The sequence below is a fragment of the Lampetra planeri genome, chromosome 50 (assembly GCF_965212315.1).
Source record: "Lampetra planeri chromosome 50, kcLamPlan1.2.h2, whole genome shotgun sequence".
NCBI classification, from domain to species: domain Eukaryota; kingdom Metazoa; phylum Chordata; class Hyperoartia; order Petromyzontiformes; family Petromyzontidae; genus Lampetra; species Lampetra planeri.
Window position 1 is genome coordinate 3,292,334 of NC_136156.1, and position 17,381 is coordinate 3,309,714.

The 17,381-nt window shown below is 51.7% G+C and overlaps 1 protein-coding gene across 1 annotated transcript in view; it reads right to left on the reverse strand.

Moving 5' to 3' along the window:
• Positions 1-17,381, reverse strand: part of LOC144734100 (uncharacterized) — a 91,692-nt gene that overhangs the window by 4,722 nt on the left and 69,589 nt on the right. Inside the window, exons 26-38 of the mRNA XM_078616160.1 lie at positions 16,854-16,918; positions 15,352-15,526; positions 14,259-14,394; positions 13,802-13,927; positions 13,358-13,486; positions 11,608-11,644; positions 10,529-10,626; positions 9,297-9,421; positions 7,816-8,084; positions 6,306-6,405; positions 5,843-6,123; positions 5,242-5,325; positions 3,563-3,712 (exon numbers count right to left, since the gene is read on the reverse strand). Of these exons, the coding sequence (XP_078472286.1) occupies positions 3,563-3,712; positions 5,242-5,325; positions 5,843-6,123; positions 6,306-6,405; positions 7,816-8,084; positions 9,297-9,421; positions 10,529-10,626; positions 11,608-11,644; positions 13,358-13,486; positions 13,802-13,927; positions 14,259-14,394; positions 15,352-15,526; positions 16,854-16,918 (1,775 nt within the window). The remainder of the gene's footprint in view (positions 1-3,562; positions 3,713-5,241; positions 5,326-5,842; positions 6,124-6,305; positions 6,406-7,815; positions 8,085-9,296; positions 9,422-10,528; positions 10,627-11,607; positions 11,645-13,357; positions 13,487-13,801; positions 13,928-14,258; positions 14,395-15,351; positions 15,527-16,853; positions 16,919-17,381) is intronic.

Consider the following 17,381-nt stretch of genomic DNA (forward strand, 5'->3'; position numbering starts at 1 on the left):
AGCATCAAATCTGGACAAAAGTTGATCCCACTCTGCCCCGTTGCATTCAATGCCTCCTGCATCAAATCTGGGCAAAGTTGATCCCACTCCGCACCATTCCATTAAACACCTGCAGCATCAAAGCTGAGTAACATTGATCCCACTCTGCCCCGTTGCATTCAACACCTCCGGCATGAGAGCTGGGCAAAGTTGATCCCACTCCGCCCCGTTGCATTCAACACCTCCGGCATGAGAGCTGGGCAAAGTTGATCCCACTCCGCCCCGTTGCATCGCACACCCGCAGCCTCACAGCCGGCGAAAAAGACAGCGCTGGACGCCCTCTTGGGGTTGGAGGACCCAATGTTTTGGGCCACGCGATCCCACCGCGAAATTGGTAAGGTTTGTCACTTAAACAATTTTGTCCACACGTCGCGTGGTGTCTTCACGTTGTTGTTGCCCATGACCCGAAGGGTCAAAGGTCAAACGCTCCGTCGAGTCAAAATGTCTTTGTTGTCGTTGATCGCTCGCGCGGATGAGACGATATGCGTCTCTCGAGTTCTCTCCCGTGGTTAAACTGACTGAACTTGAAACTTAAAACGTGGCCATCTCGTGGCATTCATGTGCGATCGGTGGGCCCATTATCCCTTCGGCGGCGCCTCTTGCCTTCCCGCTACAGGACAGCAAGACTAGAAACATAATGACCCAAAGACGTACGGGGTTCTGCAGGAGGAAGGCGATAAGAGAAATGCATCCACACTTCCAGCGAGGCTGTGACAGCAGGCTGGAAAGGATTGCATTTTGCAGCCTCATCATTTCACAATTCGCCGTCAGAGGGTACTGCACGCGGGGGTAAATGCGCCGGTTCTGTCGGGGCTGTGTTTCTTTACGATTCCTGCACCCGGGAGTCAAATTTTATTGAGCAAATGGGTTTCAGCCACTGCCGGTTCTGCTGTAATTTGGAGCCCTCGGTGGCATCAGGACTCACGGCCCTCTCTGATCCTCACAGCCCCCCACTGCCGTTATGCTGCACGGGGGGGCGGGGGGACAGACTGAAGGCAAATGACTGTGAGCGCTTATCACTGGCAGCACGTACACCGGTATCAGGAACGACAACTCAGTACGGTGTCGGCGGAGGGCGATGGGAGTTTTTTTGCCTGACCAATGCGAAGCAGCCCAACCATTATAGCAGGCTGTTTGACGACCGCCGTTTGGTCGATGGAGTGTGCAAACCTCGGCTCGTCACGTGACCTACGCCTGCGATCTGATCGGAAGTTATCCAAAGCAAAGGTTGTTTTGGGCTGGATCACGTAAATCTAAATGTGTTGTTAAACCCACCACCACCTGACACAGCCAATTGGTAAGGTTTGTCACGTAAACACAACGCGGCAATTAGTTACTAATTCAGCACACCGGTGTGTTGGAGAGTAAGCCCACAACATTTCCAATGCGAGTACGACGTTTCGCCGGCGATTATAACCAGCTTCATCAGGCGATAGCCAGAATTGTGGAGTATTCCTCCTGTGTTTTGGTCTTAAATAGATGGGTTAAAGGCGATGTTATCGCTGTGGGCCTATGAGGTGCAGAGGGGGGTTGATGTTGTCATATAAATTACAATGCAAGAAGTTAATGGGAGAATATGCCCTACATATTACTGGTTGGGCTAATCACAGTTAATCAACATGCATAATGTATTCACATTGTACATAATACATGCACATTATGTATGTACATTTTGTTCATCTAAGAGTATGCATAGAATATGCAGTGCCTAATCTTGGTTGCTCACAGTTAATCAGAATCCAGTGGTATGCTCGGTTTTTACGAGTTAGTTTGTTACACACCTCCACAGCAGCTATGTACACATGAAGTCACTGCTAATCTAAGAGAGTGCACAGAATAAGCAGCGCATATGATTGGCTGCTCACAGTTGCTCGACATACAATGGAATCTTGATTTGAAGCTTTCGTGACTGCAGGAATCCATGCTCTTTGGTTCTTTCGGTAAAGTCACGTAGGTAGAAACAATAAAAGAAATCACGACATTTCGATCGCAACGCAAGCGTCCGTCATCGGGCGGGAAAAATCAAATCCAGTGGTGGAACTGCGGTCGAAACGTCGTGATTTATTTTATTTTTCTACCTACGTGACTTTACCCAAAGAACCAAAAAGTATACAATGGAATTCTGTCTTTAAATCCTTTATATTAAGTTCGCTTGCTTGCGTGCTTGCGTGCTTGCGTGCTTGCTTGCTTGCTTACGACCGTGCAAATCTTTCGGTCGTTTTTTAACCCACTTCCCGTGATCCAATCGAGCTGACATTTTCCACACAGACTCGTTGTGCGTGACAATTAATGTTCGTGAAATTTTGTAAAATATTTAATTACCAATTGCTTAATGCTGGCAGACAATCATCTGACCCATAGGTGGCAGCCATCTCAAGCCAGAGGACGAGAGGACTCTAGCCGCCACACATATAAAGGATTTAGAGTGACAAACTTAGTTTTTACGGGTTAATTTTTTTCTTAGTTAGTTAGTCATCCACCTTCCACACCTCCGACTAGCACGGATGGCAGCAGCCATATAGATATTAAGTCACATTTACTCGACGTATGGCGACCTGCCTAGGTATGCCATTGAGCAGTGTGTTACTTATTCTTGGTTCTTTCGGTAAAGTCACGTAGAAGGGAAATAATAAAATAATAAATAATAAAACATAATAAAAATTCTCACGACGTTTCGGCCACAACGCAAGCAAGCCGTCCTCGTTGTGGCCGAAACGTGGTGAGAATAATTTTATAATGTTTTATTTTTATTATTTTATTATTTCCCTTCTACGTAGCTTTACCTAAAGAACCAAGAATATGAATCCCTGCAGTCACGAAAGCTTTAAATCGAAAGTGTATTACTTGATTATAGGCTTCCAAGCAGCATTTAGCCTGTAGCTATCAAAATGGTTACAGTTATTTTTTAGTTTCTCTCAATTTCAATAGATTCTCAAATTAATCTTGGCTAGTCGTAACTAGTTTTACACAAAATCTCAACATTACTAAAATCAATTGAGTGTCCTTGTTGGCACGCGTATTCTTCCACGGCTCACAGTTGTGCGTTGAGAGTATTTAATATTTCTTTGGTGTTCTTACTGATCATTAATCCCATCTGACCAACATAGCATTTGCCAAAGCAGCAATTAATCCGGGACACCTTCTGTTGATAGCTTCGGTAATTCATCTTCAGCACCAGATACTAGTTTTAGTTTTTTATGTACCATGCCAAATCTCTCTCGGATGTTTCGCCTTGTTTTGAAAGACATTGCACTCACCGCAGAGAACTGTAACGACACAACCGCACTCTACGATAGCTGGCGCCAAACTGTGCCACACACGCCCTCCCTCCTGCATGGCCTTGCGGGAGCTTCGGTACCCATGAAGCTGTTTCATTTTATTTACTTCCTCCGGTTCCGTTCTGACGGCGTACATCATCAGCACGGGAAAGAGCTAAGTCTCTGCCCTTGACTACCGTCCCGTGGCCCTGCCAGGGCTCTGTACCAACGACCCTCGCAACACGGACGCCTTGCACCACACCCACCTATTGGCTTGACCGAGTTGTTGAGGCTCGTGACGTCGGTCTGCTCGGTGGAATGAGACGTGCCGCTGCAATGCGACAGCCGCTGTTTCTGCTTTCGCGTCAGCAGCAGTGTTGACCTGTTCCCCGAGGAGTACCCCATTTTTCCATCAGCTGAGCAGACGGACGGAGGGAGGGAGGGGTTGGAGGGATGGAGGAGTGTTGGGTGGGGGGGGCAAAAAAGAATCGCGTAAACTTTAGCTGAAAGCCTCGGTTTCTGATTAAAACCGTTTCGTAAACCGTCATCACGAAAACTCCGGTCAGCCTGGCAGCGGCAGCAGCAGCGGCTTTTGGCTAAAATAAAAAAGACGGTTACCGCATCGCACGCTTTCAGATGCGCTTCTACGGCCGTCTGGAACGCTCTTCCTTCCGATAATAGGAAGCCACCAGAGCAATGATTTTTAAAATCTAAATTGGAAAGTAAATTCTTTAGAAGTGCTATTCGTGTTAAGTTTATTGTCCTTCCCCCGTACCTCCGATTAGCGCGGATGGATAAGCACGGTGCGGAAGAAGAAGTTGACCATACATGCATAATGCATCTCATCTCTCGTGTTGCGAACCACAGTGTGTGCCAAAGGGCAAATTGCCTCAAGCCAATGTTCCAAAAGCACCACTCCCCCAACGTGGCAGTCACTCACACGCGCTGATTAATCTCTCAACGAGCGCGGGGGCCGTGCTGGCGGCAGCAGCGGATGCCTCCACGGGAGCAACGCCAAAGCTGCGGCGTGCCTCGGCGCACAGGGGAAGGGGGCACCTGTTTAACACGTGTAGGCTTTCGCGACCAATATTATTCATAATCAACGTTTTTGTTTTAGATCGCGTTATTTATAAATGTGTCGTAACCCTCCACCACCCGACACGGCCAATCAATTCTGGCGAATTGCCCGATGATGCTGGATGCAATTACCAGCGAAACGTTGTACTCAAATTGTAAATGTTGTGGTTTCACGCTTCAACACACCGGTGGGCTAAAGCAGTGAACTATTTGTCTTTTGTCAACGTGACACTTTTTTACTGATTGGCCGTGTCGGGTGGTGGAGGGTTACGACACATTTATAAATAACGCGATCTAAACCCAAAAACGTTGATTATGAAGGGGGCACCGCTCGGTGAATTGGCCATGTACGGTGCAAAAGAAGTTCGGGATGCGTACAAGCAACACCAGGATCAACTTTTGCCCGTGGCCCTTAAGCACCTGTGCGTGGCTGGCAGGAGGCTGAATGAACACGTGCGCGGCGTTTCGCACGCTCGAGGGAAAAAAAGTCGTTAAATCGCAGGCAGCCGTACGCGAGAGGCTTATTGATGTGTTTGTTTGACTAGGTTAAGGCCCACAGGGCGATATTGCTTCCTTTTTCAGAAGCGATCCGGCCACGAATGATAGCTCAACAAAGTGGCTTATCACGCGGGAAAATGATAGTAACGGCCAAATACTCCGAACGCGTGACGTTGTTTCTAAATGCGGATGGAAAAACCGGAGGACCCGGAGAAAAAATCCACACTGCCCCAGGGAGAACACGCAAATTCAATATTTACAGCAGGCGTCAGTGCCGGGATCGAACCCACGACCTCCTGCATACCCGGCGAGGGAGTTAACATCTCGCCGCCGTGGCTTGGCGTGGGACGCGCAGGGTGCGCGCACTTACAGTATTTCCCGCAGCAGAAGAACTTCTTCCACTGGTAGCGAACGTTCTCCCGGAGCGCGCAGTGGAAGATGAAGATCATGAACCCTGGCGGGGTGGGGTGGGGTGGGGTGGGGGGGGGGCACAACAACCAAAGGGGCACGGAACGTCAACGGCGCCATTCGGGTGCTCGCTCCCCGCTCACTCCACACTCTCCGCTCACTTCACACTCTCCACTCACTCCCCGCTCGCTCCCCGCTCACTCCACACTCTCCGCTCACTTCACACTCTCCACTCACTCTCAGCTCGCTCCCCGCTCACTCCACACTCTCCGCTCACTCTCCGCTCACTCTCCGCTCACTCTCCGCTCACTCTCCGCTCACTCTCCGCTCACTCTCCGCTCACTCTCCGCTCACTCTCCGCTCTTCGATCGCTCCCCGCTCACTCCCCACTCCCCGCTCGGACCAGTTCAGATAATCATCACCGGTGATGGCCGTGAGCGGGAATCGAACTCGGGACGCCGGGGTTCGTAGCGCAGCGCACTACCCGCTACACCACCACTCCCCAAGCACACACACGCACGCATGCTTGCTCGCTCTACCGCCGCCCACCAACCCCGACCGACCTTGCAGCGTGTTGAAGATGATGAAGAGGTAGATGAAGGCGAGCTTCTGGGGGCCGAAGCCCAGGAAGGCGAAGGCCCAGGTGATGCCGAGCAGGAAGGTGAGGCTCACGCTGCCGCGGAGCTCGCGCGCCACGCTCGAGTGCTTCTCCTTGCCGTGCTTGCGCTTCTGCTGGCAGATCTGGCGCAGCACCACTACGAACATGCTCAAGTTGAGGCAGAAGACGAGGCAGAAGTAGCCGGCCACCGCCACGTAGAACACCACGTCCACCCGGATCCAGCAGCTGCAGGGGGTGGGGGGGGGGGGGGATGCGACGGGAGACCAGGGTCAGGTTATAATGCGGCATAGCCAGCAGTACACCTGCATCACAGGTCACGTGAGGCATAGCCTGCAGCAAACCTGCATCACAGGTCACGTGCAGTGTAGCTACTGGTGCCTGTGATCCCGGGTTCTCTGGGTACTTACAAGTCGTCTCTCTCTCGATAGTTCGTAGAATTGGTTTCTCCTTTCCCGTAAAATTTTCTGTCTATAGCCACCAGAACCGCAACGACAACGGCCGGGACACCTGCAAGGAGAAGACGCAAACACACGGGGACACAATAAAGACAAAGATCCCCCGTATAGCCTGTAACAGACTGTAGGGGCAAGTGCTGTGAGCGAGCGCCTATGAAGGCCGGCAAAGCACACGAGGGGGTGGGTGGCCAACACCACGCCGGGCCGCCTTTGTCTCCCCAGTGGTGAATGTTTACACATCGCACCAGGTACTCATTTGAGGTCGAGTCAACCTCGGGGAGGCCCAGGAGCGGTTCAAATATTCATCGCTGGTGTTGGCCGTGAGCGGGAATTGAACTCGGGTCGCCGGTTTTGTGGCACAGATCACTATCGACGACACTACCGCTCCCCAGAAACACGCAGAGACACAACCACAGAGACACGTGCACAGACACACACAGAGACACAACCACAGAGACACGTGCACAGACACACACAGAGACACAACCACAGAGACACGTGCACAGACACACACAGAGACACAACCACAGAGACACGTGCACAGACACACACAGAGACACAACCACAGAGACACGTGCACAGACACACACAAAGACACAACCACAGAGACACGTGCACAGACACACACAGAGACACAACCACAGAGACACGTGCACAGACACACACAGAGACACAACCACAGAGACACGTGCACAGACACACACAGAGACACAACCACAGAGACACGTGCACAGACACACACAAAGACACAACCACAGAGACACGTGCACAGACACACACAGAGACACAACCACAGAGACACGTGCACAGACACACACAGAGACACAACCACAGAGACACGTGCACAGACACACACAGAGACACAACCACAGAGACACGTGCACAGACACACACAGAGACACAACCACAGAGACACGTGCACAGACACACACAGAGACACAACCACAGAGACACGTGCACAGACACACACAGAGACACAACCACAGAGACACGTGCACAGACACACACAGAGACACAACCACAGAGACACGTGCACAGACACACGAAGACAGATACACAGAGACACCCACAGACACTTTCCCCATCCCGCTGCCACTCATCCCACCACCACTCACACCACCCCATCTCACCACCACTCACCCCATCCCACCACCACTCACCCCACCACCACTCACCCCACCCCACCCCACCACCACTAACCCCACCCCACCACCACTCACCCCATCCCTCCACCACTCACCCCACCGCCACTCACCCCACCCCACCACCACTCACCCCACCCCACCCCACCACCACTAACCCCACCCCACCACCACTCACCCCATCCCTCCACCACTCACCCCACCGCCACTCACCCCACCCCACCACCACTCACCCCACCCCACCCCACCACCACTAACCCCACCCCACCACCACTCACCCCACCCCACCACCACTCACCCCATCACCGCAGCCAACTCACCCCATCCGACGATGCAGAACTTGAGGATGTAGTTGCGCACGTAGGTGTTGAAGACCTTGACGACGGCCAGGTAGAGGTGAACGGCCTCGAGTCCCATCCAGGTGAAGGATGCGAGCAGCGAGTAATGCAGCAGGGCACCGGTGGCGACGCACAGGCCTTCGATGTTGAACCACGCGATCCACGCGTCCAGCATGAACAGCAGGTTCAGCAGCAGCAGCGCTGCGCACAGGTTCATCAGGATCTTGGACGGGTGATCCGTGCGGATTTTCCTGCAAGGGAGGGCGGTTCCGCAGATCGACATCGCGGTCGTCATGGCCGCAGCCTCGTTGTGTTCACTCCGCGCCTCTCCACGAGCCATCCGTGAGCGCTGCTACAATAATACAGGTAGGAACAACAGGTTCCACACTGCCCACCAGGGATTATTTGTCTGTCGTGCATATGGGGAGGGGAGGGTGGGGGGTGGGAGGGGTGGGGCTGGGTGGAGAGGGGCTGGGTGGGGAGGGGCTGGGTGGGGAGGGGAGGGTGGGGAGGGGCTGGGTGGGGAGGGTGGGGCTGGGTGGGGGGTGGGAGGGGTAGGGCTGGGTGGGGAGGGGCTGGTCACCTCGTGGTGCCCTTATAAAACTCAACGTTTAACCTACACACTACACTACACACGACACGATACACTACACTTATACAGGTAGGAACAACAGGTTCCACACTACCCACCAGGGATTATTTGTCTGTCTGTCGTGCACAATTGCGCCGTCCAACCAAGTTCCTACCTGCCCGCTCCGAAGGAACGTGTTTATTAGTAGTGATGAAACAAAGAGTAGGCTGTGCCCGTTCGGGTAATAATACACCAAATAGACACCGATCTCACGGTGACAAGTCTGAGTTAACCACACATGCCGCTTGCGGTAAAACATTCGCCAACAAACACGAGTTGATAATAATGTACGGATTATCCTTGGGACTGAGTGGCCTGCACCAGAGACGAACATTCTATGGGTTGCCTTTGGCCAGAGGCAGACTAGGACTACAATAATAACAATAACAACAATAACAACAATAACGGATGATCTTCTTGGTTCTTTCGGTAAAGTCACGTAGAAGGGAAATAATCAAATAATAAAAATAAAACATTATAAAATAATTCTCACGACGTTTCGGCCACAACGCAAGCAGCCGTCCTCAGGTGAAGAACAGGTCTGTCGGAAAGACAGCGTCTGTCTTTCCGCAGCGTCTGTCTTTTCGACAGCCCTGTTCTTCACCTGAGGACGGCTGCTTGCGTTGTGGCCGAAACGTCGTGAGAATATTATTATGTTTTATTTTTATTATTTTATTACTTCCCTTCTACGTGACTTTACCGAAAGAACCAACAAGATGAATCCCTGCAGTCACGAAAGCTTTAAACCGAAAAATAACGGATGACTCGATTTGCCCTGCTTATATGAACACTCGGCTGGGGGAGGGGGGGGGGTGGATGGATGGGGACTCACTCGAAGGTGATGTAGGTGACGAGTGTGATACCGAGGAAGATGGTTGAGAGGCCGGAGCCGATGTAGGTGATGAAGCTGAGGGATTTCTCGATTGCTTCTGAGTACTTTGGGCCCGGAGAGAAATCCTGGTCGGGCAGAAAGAAACAAGACGACGCGGCGACGCACACGACAAGCGGAATCAGAATCTTTATTTGGGCCGCCGGAAGAATCCGGTGTAAGTGGTGGTGCTCGTTCTTCACAGATGTCCAATTGGTGGCGGGTCAGCGGGTTACAACGACAAGCATCCGTAGCGTCAGAATAAAATGCATTTTGAGTTGACAGTGTACATTCGCAGCATCACCTCAATCGCCTCCTTCAAGAGAGACTTAAAAACTCACGTCTACAATCATGCTTTTGAGCGACTCTGAGCTTGGCTCCGTGCCTCTGAGTTGCGGCCACTACGTCTGCAAATTTGCGCGCATTACAAATTGAACTATTATTATTAATGGAACAATCTTTTTATTCTGAAGCTTCCTTCATACTTCAAAGCACTATGCAAGAAAAAAATCTGAATCAGAATCAGAAGTTTATATCTCCAATAAAGCCTATTGAGTTATGAAGTTTTTTTTCGATGAAATCCAAACAAAATTCAGTAAAAATGTATAATAATAACGCCGCTTTTGGCAGAAGGGCCTCCACGACAGCGAGCTCTAGGACAGCCCCTCGAGACGATGCTTCGCCCGCCTCTTTTACGCCGGAAGAGGTGGGAGTACCCGCGGAACGTCGGACATCGTGCTGAACAACACGCAGAAACAATTGGGGAAAAAAACCCCACGTTGGAGAGGTGCGCATCAGCACCGCCACCGAAAAGAGATCCTGTGCAGTGGTAAATCATTCATCATCATCGTCGTCGTCATCATCATCGTCGTCGTCATCGTTGTGATTACCGTTGTCATGGTCACGGTCGTCATTGTCGCGATCGTCATCGCCACGGTAACGCTCGTCATCATCACGGTCATCGTCGTCATGGTCGTCGTCATCGCCCACCATGGTCTTCATGGCGACGGTCGTTGTCGTCGTCGCGGTCACGGTCGTCGTCATGGTCACAGTTGCCGTGGTCACGGTCACCGTGGTCACAGTTGCCGTGGTCACGGTCACCATGGTCGCAGTTGCCGTGGTCACGGTCACCGTGGTCATCACCACACGACTGCTGCAGCCATGGTAACGAGGCTGTCCGCGCGCGCCAGCCTCACCAGCAGCAGAGCGAAGTGCGTCAGGTGGTTGCACTGGCACAGAGTCACGTTGTGGTCGGAGCCGCTGGGCACGGCGATGCACCCATTGCTGTTCCAGTCTGGCCAGGGGCAACACCACAGGGCATTCAAGTGGCATGTCGAGTTGATGAAAAAAACCAATGGGCTTGACCCTTTTTTCCAGCAATAAAACGGGAGGTATATTTATATTCTTGTTTCTTTCGGTAAAGTCACGTAGAAGGGAAATAATAAAATAATATAAAACAATAAAAATTCTCACGACGTTTCGACTGCAACACAAGCAATCATCATCAGGTGTGCAATACACAGCAAGAAAATTTGAAAACTTTTTTTTTTTAAATTCAAATTTTCTTGCTGTGGATTTCACACCTGATGGTGATTGCTTGTGTTGCAGTCGAAACGTCGTGAGAATTTTTATTGTTTTATATTTACATTATTTTTATTTCCCTTTTACGTGACTTTACCGAAAGAACCAAGAATATGAATCCCTGCAGTCACAAAAGCTTTAAATCAAAACAGGAGGTGTTAAGATGTTCGAACACCGTTCCCTACACCCCATCCATCCGCTGTACCCCCTTCACTGAAGTCCTTCGGCGTGAAGTACCGGGCTCGCGTTTTGTTGCAATGAGAACACACATACATATATATATAAAACGTGTTCGAACACCAAAAAGACACCTAGCGCAAGGCATCATCAAGTCTGCGTTAGCCACGCATCATGTTTGTGGAAAGACATGCAAACAAACGTGCTTTGGTAATCATCAGAAGATTGATTTATACTGGAGGAATCCGATGAGCTATAAAGCTCTGCTTTCACAGATCTTTGCATTTGTCTCCGAAAGCGATTGGCCTACACCTTCAGGGCCTTGCGTCGCCACCGGCGGCTAGGCCGCAGAACGAACGAACGCCGGAAAGGCGAACGGCACAAAGGCGTCATAGACATCGTCTCCCCAGGCGAATACCGGATTCACGTCGGAGCCAGGAGCCGGGAGAATTCGGACTTCGCAACAAACCCTTGCAAGCAAGAGAGAGAAAAGGAGTGTCACGTAAGCCATATTCACCTTTCTTGACGAAGTCCCAGTACACGCACTTGACGTTCTGAAACACAACACAGAGGGGGTGAATCGCAACAGAGCAACGCTGGGCACAGCAACACCACGGGGGGGGGGGGGGGGGTCACTGAAGTGAGGGGTGCACGTGGGTGAGGACGGTAGAGGGTGGGGTGGGGGTGCTGGGGGGAAGGGGGTATTCCCCCCCCCCACCTCCAACTCCCTGTACATCATACACCAGTGGTGTCCAACATGGACCAGTGGTGTCCCAATATGGACCAGTGGTTTCCCAACCTGGTTTTGAAGTATTCAAGTTCCGGGTTGGGATATCATTCAGTCCATCATCTCTACACGGCCGATAAGAAAATGACTACTGTGTAATCATCTGCAAAACGTCACGCTACTCGAATTGTAAACGTTGTGGGTTTACTCTCCAACACACCAGTGTGCTGAAGTATCACACCTGTCAACCCATTATCAGTGCCCTACCTTTTTACAGACCAATTCAGACCTTATTGGTCACCCCGTGCCCTACAAATCTCAACGTTCATCCTACAAAGTCCCATCGTCAAGGGAGAAAGACAAACAAATGGACACACTTTATTTTACCCGTATTTAAACGGCTGTATAGACCTGAACACTCAATTTCCCTGTACAAAAATACGGGGTAAACCGGATGTGGTGGACAGGTATGAAGGTTAAATTTCGATTTAAAGCTTTCGTGACTGCAGGTATTCATCTTCTTGGTTCTTTCGGTAAAGTCACGTATAATGGAAATAATAAAATAATTATTTTATTATGCAAAGCATAATTAAAAAAATTAATTTATTATGTTTAATTTATTTTATTTTAATATTTCCATTCTACGTGACTTTCCCGAAAGAACCAAGAAGAAGAGGTATGAAGGTACTAACTAATTGTCACGTTTTGTTTACGTGACAGCATTTATATTTACGCAATATAATCCAAACTCCCCCCACCCCCCACTTTATTATGGATAATATTGCTCGCAAAAGCCTACTACTAAACCATGGACCCGTTTTGGAGCAAGTCAACAGTGATTGTTCCTCTGGTAGAGACTCAGCCCCGCCACTAGGAGGCGGGATGGACACCCGGGCCTCGACTGCTCACTCGGAGCTGCCGGAAATGAACACGGCGCCTCGGTCCCCCTGGTGGAGAGTCGCGGCACAGCTCTCGAGGTGAACCAAACCGTGCCCCGTGGTACTTTCATTTTAAACAATCTCGATTGAGAACTTCATGTCTTAGGGGCTGATTCTTGCGTTTAGTCTGTGCGTAAGTCGAATTGTTCGTAAGTCCAACTTTACTCCTCTCGATTCCAAACACGCTGTACGGCGTGTACACTAAACACGGGGAATGGCTTTAAAAGTTGTTAAATCTCCTGTAGATGTAGATGCCACTGGTTCTTCACGTTCTGCAGATGCCACCACCGCCATCTATTTCGCGGCAGTTGAACTTACGACGCTCGGTCCGAACAGGCAACTGGACATACGGACCAGGTTTGTTCGTATCTCTGAAAGTTCCTAAGTCGAATGTTCGTAAGTAGTGGAGTCCTTGCACACACATACACAATCCACTGCACCAACGAATCCAGAAAGCCGAGGAGCTCGCTTCTTCTCCTATGCTGCCCTCGCAGAGGCTGAAACTTCCCTGCGTCCGGCCATGCACTTACCGGGGGTTCGTTCAGCCCCCCGTCGTTGCCCCAGAGCCCATGGGAGGTTAGAGGTTTAGGAAGAGGACCCACCTTTATCATCCCCTCCACGGGATCCAGGGCGCTTTGGTTGGTGTGCCACAGCGTGATGTTGACCGGGTCCTTGAGGTTCGTGATGTTCGCCAGTTTTCCCACGCTCGCCGCCACCACGTAGCTCGACAGCTGTGCGAATACAATGCAACATCGAACGTCGTCATCACTGCTGTCATCGTCATCATCGTGATCTCCACTGTCGTCATCACCGCCGTCGCCACCGTCATCATCAGCCACTGCTGCTGCCACCATCAGCACCACCATCACCGTCTTCATCAGCAGCACCACCACTGTCGTCATTATCACAGCCATCGTCATCAGCAGCACCACTGCTATCATCATCATCATCATCACAATAACCATGCCTCGTTGCATGCCTAAGCAGCAGTCATTCTCTATGCGCTGCTGGAGTGAGGGTGCGCTGCGTGTGGGAGCGCCGCTTGCATTAGCCTGCGGGAAGAGCTTGGTGTTGTTGTAGACGGTGAACTGGGCCCGCGTCGCCATCGCCTTCTGAGCCGGGTCGAGCGAGTCCAGCAGGGAGGCCGGCAGCGACACCGATGTCTCCCCATCCTGCACCAGGAGACAACCATCACCGTCACCGCCATCATCATTGTCACCATCGTCACCGCCATCATCATTGTCACCATCGTCACTGCCATCATCAGGGGCGTCACGGTGGCGAGATGTTATATAGAATATTTGGCTGTTATAAATATCCATGTGATAAGCCACTTCTGTCAGCTATCATTTGTGGCCAGGTCGCATCTGATAAAAGAGCTATGTAGCTCAGTAGGCCTTAGCTGGTAAAAAAAAGATAGTTTTAGTTTATCGTTTAGTTCATCTTGCCTGACCTTTGGCTCTCGGTATGACCTTTGGCTCTCGGTATGACGCGACGGCTCACCTTGAACTCCTGCGGCTTCGAGCTGTCGCTCTCGTTCATCTTGGACACGAAGAGCAACAGGTTCTTCGTCGGGAGCGAGATGGTGGAGCTGGGGAAGTCGATCTTCTGCAGCAGGGTGTCCACCATGTGCAGCGCCCTGCAAACGGAGCGAGCGACTTCCGTTACCAAAACAACGTACTGCCGCGCGGTACGGGGGAGCTCGAGAGAAGCCTTTCCTCGACGGTACGTTGGGGGCGGCTCTCCCACGCCGGACAAAACGCCTCGGAAGTCGTGGGAGACCGCCCGCACATTACCCCCCGCCGCACGCGACCTGCCGATCACGGACCGACCGACCGACCGACGCGGTGAACCCATTTACACCGCCGGGTGGACTGAGAAAGGCGATTTGAGAAACTTGCACCGTCGAATAAACTGCTAGGCCCCTGACCCCCCACCCCCCCCCCCCGATAAGATGTATCGATTCAAAATAAACACTATATATTGTTTGTAATTAATGTAGGACCCTATTTAAAAAGCTTGAATTTTCAGAAGAACCCCCCCCCACCCACTCCACCCCCCCCTTACTCCAAGCCACTGCCCTCCCACCTCGCCCCGCCACTGCCTCTGCGCCCTCCAATCGAGAATCTTCTTCTACTTGTTGCTGTACGGGCGGCTGATGATGTAGACCCAGAGACGACAACTAAGCAAGTTCACATTCACGTGGTCAAGCACCAGGTGGCCGAGCCAGGAGCAGCAAGCGGAGCGGCGTATTGTCGCCGCGTTGCCTCCTCCTTCGTGTTGGTGGATCGTGGCGTTGCGTCGCTCCACGTTGCGACTACGCGCTTGCTCTGGGTGACCGCAGTTGCCCCCCTCCGGGATGGTGCCGCACGCACACACGAACGCACACACGAACGCACACACGAACGCACACACGAACGCACGCACGAACGCACGCACGAACGCACTCACGAACGCACGCACGAACGCACACACGAACGCACTCACGAACGCACACACGAACGCACGCACGAACGCACACACGAACGCACACACGAACGCACCCACGAACACACACGAACACACACGAACGCACGCGCGAGCGAACGCCGCTCACTTCTCGGACGAGTTGGCCAGCGAGCTGGACGGCGCGTCCAGGATGCTGCTGAAGCGAGTGGCTACCATCTGGGCGCCCTTCACGGAGATGGTGGGGCTCTGCTCCAGCAGCGCCATCAGCCCGTCCATCTCCTTACTCACGTCCTCCGCCGACTTGCTGTCCATGTTCTCCAGCACTGCGCGGGGGCACGCGGTGGTGGTCGCAGTGTTAGTAGCGGTGGTATAGGTGGTGGTAGGTTGTAGTGGTGGTAGTGGTGGTGGTGGTGGTCGTAGTGGTGTTGGTGGTCGTGGTGGTCGTGCTGGTAGTAGTGTTGGTGGTGATGGTCGTGGTGGTAGTGGTAGGTGTGGTGGTGGTAGTGGTGGTGGTGGTGGTCGTGGTGGTAGTAGTGTTGGTGGTGATGGTCGTGGTGGTAGTGGTAGGTGTGGTGGTGGTGGTCGTGGTGGTAGTAGTGTTGGTGGTGATGGTCGTGGTGGTAGTGGTAGGTGTGGTGGTAGTGGTGGTGGTGGTCGTGGTGGTGGTGGTGGCAGTGGTCGTGGTGGTGTTCGTGGTGGTGTTCGTGGTGGTGGTGACGGTGGTGGCAGTGGTGGTAGTGGTGGTGGTGGCAATGGTGGTGGTGGGGAAGGTAGTGGTCGTGGTGATGGCGGTGATGGTGGTTGTGGTGGCGGTGGTGGTGGTCGAGGTGATGGCAGTGGTGGTGACGATGATGGTGGTGGTGATGACGGTGGTGGTCGTGATGATGGTGATGACGGTGGTGGTGATGGTGGTGGTGGTAGTGGTGATGGTGATGGTGGTCGTGGTGGTCGTGGTGGCGGTAGTGGCGGCGTTGTTCTCAGTTTGTGTGTCGGTGTCGTCATCGTCAGAAGCATCAGAGGCAATTGAATTAGCAGCAGAAGATTCAGCCGAAGCTTATGATGATGAAGATTATAATCATAATCAGCAAAACTGCAGCAGCATCCTTGGCAGCAATAGCAGCATCAGAGGCATCATCATTATCAGCAGCATCTTTAGCGATAGTAATAGCAATTTCGTCATCTTCAATATCATCATCAGAAATCGTACTACCATTATAATCGTTATCATCACCAACCCCATCATTATAAGCAGCAGAAACAGTATTAGTATTATTATCATCATCATCATCAGCAGCAGCAGCAGCAGCACGATGATCTTTTTCTTCCTCGTGAAAATAAGCATCATCATCACGACACCACCAACACAATGATCACAATCATCATCATCAGCAGCATCACCACCATTATCATCACCACAATCAGCAGCATCACCACCACCACCTCCAATATCATGATCATCACAATCATCGTCAGCAGCATCACCACCATTATCATCACCACAATCAGCAGCATCACCACCACCACCTCCATTATCATGATCATCACAATCATCGTCAGCAGCATCACCACTAACTCCGCCACCAATATCATCACCGCAAGCATCATGATCATCAGCAGTGAGTGGTTTGTGAGCGCTGAGTCGAGGCTCACGTGGAACATCACAGACGTCGGCGTCGATCGGCTGCCACGAGGAGGAGTACTCGTTCAAATTCGTGCTGAAAATGGCGACAGACCACGTGCGCGTTAATCACTTAACACGGGACGCGGTTACATTCACACACCTGGCAAGTCCTCGTTTAACGTTCACACACCTGGCAAGTCCTCGTTTAACGTTAACACACCTGGCAAGTCCTCGTTTAACGTCCACACGCCTGGCAAGTCCTCGTTTAACGTCCACACGTCTGGCAAGTCCTCGTTTAACGTCCACACACCTGGCAAGTCCTCGTTTAACGTCCACACGCCTGGCAAGTCCTCGTTTAACGTCCACACGCTTGGCAAGTCCTCGTTTAACGTCCACACGCCTGGCGTGTCCTCGTTTAACAGTCAACCGCTCAGAAACCGCATTATAACGGCCATGTTTCCGCGTTATAATGGCATGCGGTAAAACGTAGCGCGTTCCGCGTTATAATGTAACGAGTTACGCGTTATGCAAAAAGTGTTCGCTCATGGAAGAACCGC